Source organism: Gallinula chloropus, assembly GCF_964237585.1.
Source record: "Gallinula chloropus genome assembly, chromosome: 1".
Taxonomy (NCBI): domain Eukaryota; kingdom Metazoa; phylum Chordata; class Aves; order Gruiformes; family Rallidae; genus Gallinula; species Gallinula chloropus.
Genome location: NC_140085.1, coordinates 187,385,414 through 187,389,277, shown reverse-complemented (window position 1 = coordinate 187,389,277; position 3,864 = coordinate 187,385,414). Strand labels below are relative to the sequence as shown.

Sequence of the window (3,864 nt, the reverse complement as noted above, 5' to 3'; positions counted from 1 at the left end):
CGCAGCTCTGCCCAGTGCCTGCCTTGCCCCTGGGTGTCCGTGTGTCCCCCACCCCCGCTCTCCAGTGCTGCCCCCTCCCCGGGAACTGTCCCCGAGCTCCGTGACACCTCTCGCACCCACGCTGGGTGTCTGGCTGGGCCCCACTCCCGTGTCCCGGGGGCGCCCGTGGGCGCAGGGGCATTGGGAAGGGGAGGGGGAGTTATGGGGGAACGTGTACAGCCGGGCGGGGGGACACGGGGCACAGGGGGTGGGGACAAAGGGGAGGGGGTCGCGGTCTCGCAGGACGGCGGAGACTCAGCCCGGGGGACACGGGACCGGAGCCTCGGTGGCGGGGCCGGAGCCGAGGGCGGCTCCCGGTGAGTCACGGAGCTCCCGCCCACCGCCCATAAAGAGCCGCTGCCCCGAGCGCCGCCGCACCATGGCTCCGCCGCGCCCCCCCGGTACGGGCGGCTCGGGGCGTCCTGGGGCAGCGGCCGGGACCGGGGACCAGCCCCGTCCCTGGAGGGTGGGGGGCAAGGATGGGGATGGGGGGGTGACTCTGGGGGTAAGGTGCTGTGAGGGGATGCTGGGGGGTCATGGCTTGCTGGGAGTGTGTGGGTGCAGGGGGGACTGTCCCGGGCTCGGGCGGGAGGGGGGAGCACATCCCGGTGTGCCCGGCGCTGAGCCCCACCTCTACCCGCAGGGACCCAGGGACTCCCTGCCCGGCTCCTCCTGCCCCTGCTCTGCTGGGCCCTGGCGTCCCGCCGCACCGGTAAGTGGGGGCTGCTGGGGGGCTGCAGGGGGGACAGGGCCAGCTCCGGGCTCTGCACCCCGCAAGGTGGCTGTGCGGGGGGGATGGGGATGAGCTGTGTACCCCCATCCCCTCGGTGGGACCCTGGCCTCCTGCCCCCCAGGGAACTGGGGGGTCTCGGGGGGGGGGCATCTCGAGTGTCCCCCCCACTCCTCACCCCACTGTGCTCCCTCCAGATGCCGTGGCCCTGCCATCCCCCAGCATCACCATCGTGCAGACGCTGTCAGGGCCCCCCCGTCTGGGTGAGTGACCCCCTGGGGCCATTGCAGGGGTCTGGGAAGGGGGGGGGGGGCTGCACTGAGACCCCCGGGCTGGTGGCAGGGAGTTGGCCCTGGCAGACACCTGAGGCGCATCCTCCACCCGCAGCCGACACTTTGGGGTGCTGGCACGGTGGGGGTCATTCCCCCTCTGGGAATTGGCTGTGCCTGTGGAGGGGGCAGCCTGGCCTGGGGGGGGTCTCTGGAGGCCATCTCAACCCTTCTGACCCTGCGTCCCCTCCGGCTCCAGGCGAGAGCGTGACAGCATCGTGCGAGGCGGTGAGCTGCCTCCCCGAGTTCACGCTGCTCTACTGGCTGGGGAATGGCTCCTTCGTGGAGAAGCTGCACCTGGAACCGCCCGTGCGTGAGGGGACAGTGCTGTGAGTACAGGGTCCCAGGGGTCCCTGGGTACAGCGGAGCCGCCCCAGGCTCTGGGGCTGGCAGGGAGGGGCAGCCCTGCTTTGGGGCAGGGACCTCGGGTCCGCCAGCCTGGGGAGGACATGGTGGAGCTGGGAGCAGGCTGTGACATGCTGCTGGGTCCGCAGGGAGAAGCCGCTGGGCTCGGGGACGACCCTGAGCCGAGACCTCCACATCGCCTCCTTCAGCACCCAGCATCTGCACACCAACTTCACCTGCGTGGTGCTCAGCCCCCTCGGCACCCACACCAGGGAGCTGCGCTGGCTGCACCCAACACCGGCCCCAGCCCGCACCACGAGCAGGGGACAGGGCTGAGACCGGGGAGCACGTTGTGATGGGCGAGTGCCCCGCAGCCTCCCCTGCTCCCACAGCCCTGCACTGCTCCGTGGGGACACAACGCCTCCATGGATGACTGTCTCCCTGCCCCATCGTGGGGTCGGCACAGCCCCACATCTGCTGGCCCCGCTGTGCGTGTGGCTCCTGGGAGTCCTTGCCAAGCCAGGAGCACTGGCCAGGCCACTCCCAGGACCTGCCCGCAGCCAGCTGTGGGACCCCAGGTTTATTAAAGCACATCAAGGCTGCCTGGTGTCACCCGTGTCCTGGGCACAGGGATGCCTGCGGGCACAGGGGGCAGCTGTGGGGTGAGGAGGGACGGAAAGGAGGTGGCTCCAGTGCCTTGCAGAAGGCAGAATGTGTCCCTGACCCCCTGCCAGCCCAGATTAGGTCCGGAGAGCCATGGGCAGCCCTGCTGCTGCCCCAGGGGTGCCTGGTCTTATGGCTACACCTTGTGCCAGAGGAGGGGGAGCACTGTGGGGAGCTCTGGGGCACAGGGACCCCCAGGGAACTGGGCCCATCATGTCCCCCTCTGCATCTGCTGGGTTGGGGCTGTGCCCCAGCCCGGTGCTGCTGAACCCCGTGTGCTTCTCCATAAGGCCCATCTTGTCCTGGCAGGACTCTGCTCCTGGCATCGGGTCTGGGGTGGCTGGTGCCCACCCCCTAAGGAGGTGGCGGGCACTGAGGGACTTATAGCCCAGCCATGGGAGGGAGAGAGGGAGGAATGGATGGATGGATGGATGGATGGATGGATGGATGGATGGATGGATGGACAGAAAAACCATAGCATGAGGAACAGAAAGAATATTTATTGCTCTGTCAGGGTGCCCCTTGACAGCCCCATGGCACTGCTCTGCTTAACTTCCATGGGGCTTCTCTGGAATGGCTCTCTGTGTGTCCTCTTCCCCTTCACGCTCATTGTCTCTGCATTCTCCCTGCATAGGAGGGGGATGCTGGGGGTGCACTGTCTGCCCCAGTGGTAGCTGCCACATCTTGTGTTCCCCAGCTCCTCTGCTCCCCACTGAGGCGCTGGGGCCAGGCACAGTCCCTTTCTGAGCCCACCCACATCCCTGGGCACCAGCACACCCACTGGGGTACCAGCCACCTCCGCCCCAATTTAGGGGGTGCCAGAGGTGCCTGGGGCCAGCTAGTGACCACAGGGTCAGGCACTGAGGAGCTTGCACCCCAGGCACGGGATGGATGGATGGATGGATGGAACCACAGCATTAGGAACAGAAAGAATATTTATTGCTCCAACATTGCAGATGGGGGGTGCCCCAGGGGATTCCCATCCGCACAGCCAGCAGCCCCTCAGGAGCTGGGAAACGTGTTCTTCTTCTCAGACAAAGGGTGTCACTCCTGGGGCCTCTGGAAGCACACAGTCAGAGGCTGGCAGCAGCATCTCCACCAGGCCTTCATGCAGCAGCAGATCCAAGCACAGCCCATCTGAAGGCACTGCCGAGGGCAGAGCAGAGAGGGACAATCCCCCCCACCCCTCGCTGGCCACCCAGATTAAGCACTAACCTTAATAAGTGTTGATCTAAACTTTCCCACTCCAGCAGCCAAGGGAGGAAAAATGCTCTAGAAATTTAATTCAATCTCTCAGGACAAGAGTCCCATGCTGAGCCCTCACTGGTGCTGAGCCCTCATTGATGCCATCAGAGACAAGGAACTCTAATTTGATAGATCTGGTGGCACACCAAGGTATTGGAGCTGTTTAGAAAAGTATGACACTGCTCTTCCATAAGGTCCTAAATGTTGAACCAGGACTTCCAGGGCTACTCCTGGCTTTTCATGGAAAAAGAGCAAGAAGGGTTTAGTCTCATGTGGCAGCCCCAAGGCTGGAGCTCTCATCAGTTCCCTTTTAAGCATATTAAAACCTTTCTGGGTCTCTTTTGTCCACACCAGTTGGGCAGGATTATTTTTCAAGAGTTCATAAAGAAGCTTTGCTATTATTCCATAATTGTAAATCCACAACTGACACCAGCCCATCATTCCCACAAAGGATCTGAGGTCTCTTGCTGTTGGAAGAAGAGGAGCCTTAGAGATGGCTTCTTTTGCTCAGTA

The 3,864-nt window shown here is 64.1% G+C and overlaps 1 protein-coding gene across 1 annotated transcript; it reads left to right on the top strand.

The window, feature by feature from the left end:
* Positions 1-418: 418 nt before the first annotated feature.
* IL18BP (interleukin 18 binding protein) lies at positions 419-1,779 on the top strand (the record flags this gene model as incomplete). The annotated part of the gene is made up of 5 exons (XM_084280440.1): positions 419-440; positions 683-751; positions 967-1,032; positions 1,298-1,427; positions 1,593-1,779. 5 exons carry the CDS (start codon positions 419-421, stop codon positions 1,777-1,779), a joined length of 474 nt encoding a protein of 157 aa, XP_084136566.1.
* Between the last annotated feature and the right edge of the window lie 2,085 nt (positions 1,780-3,864).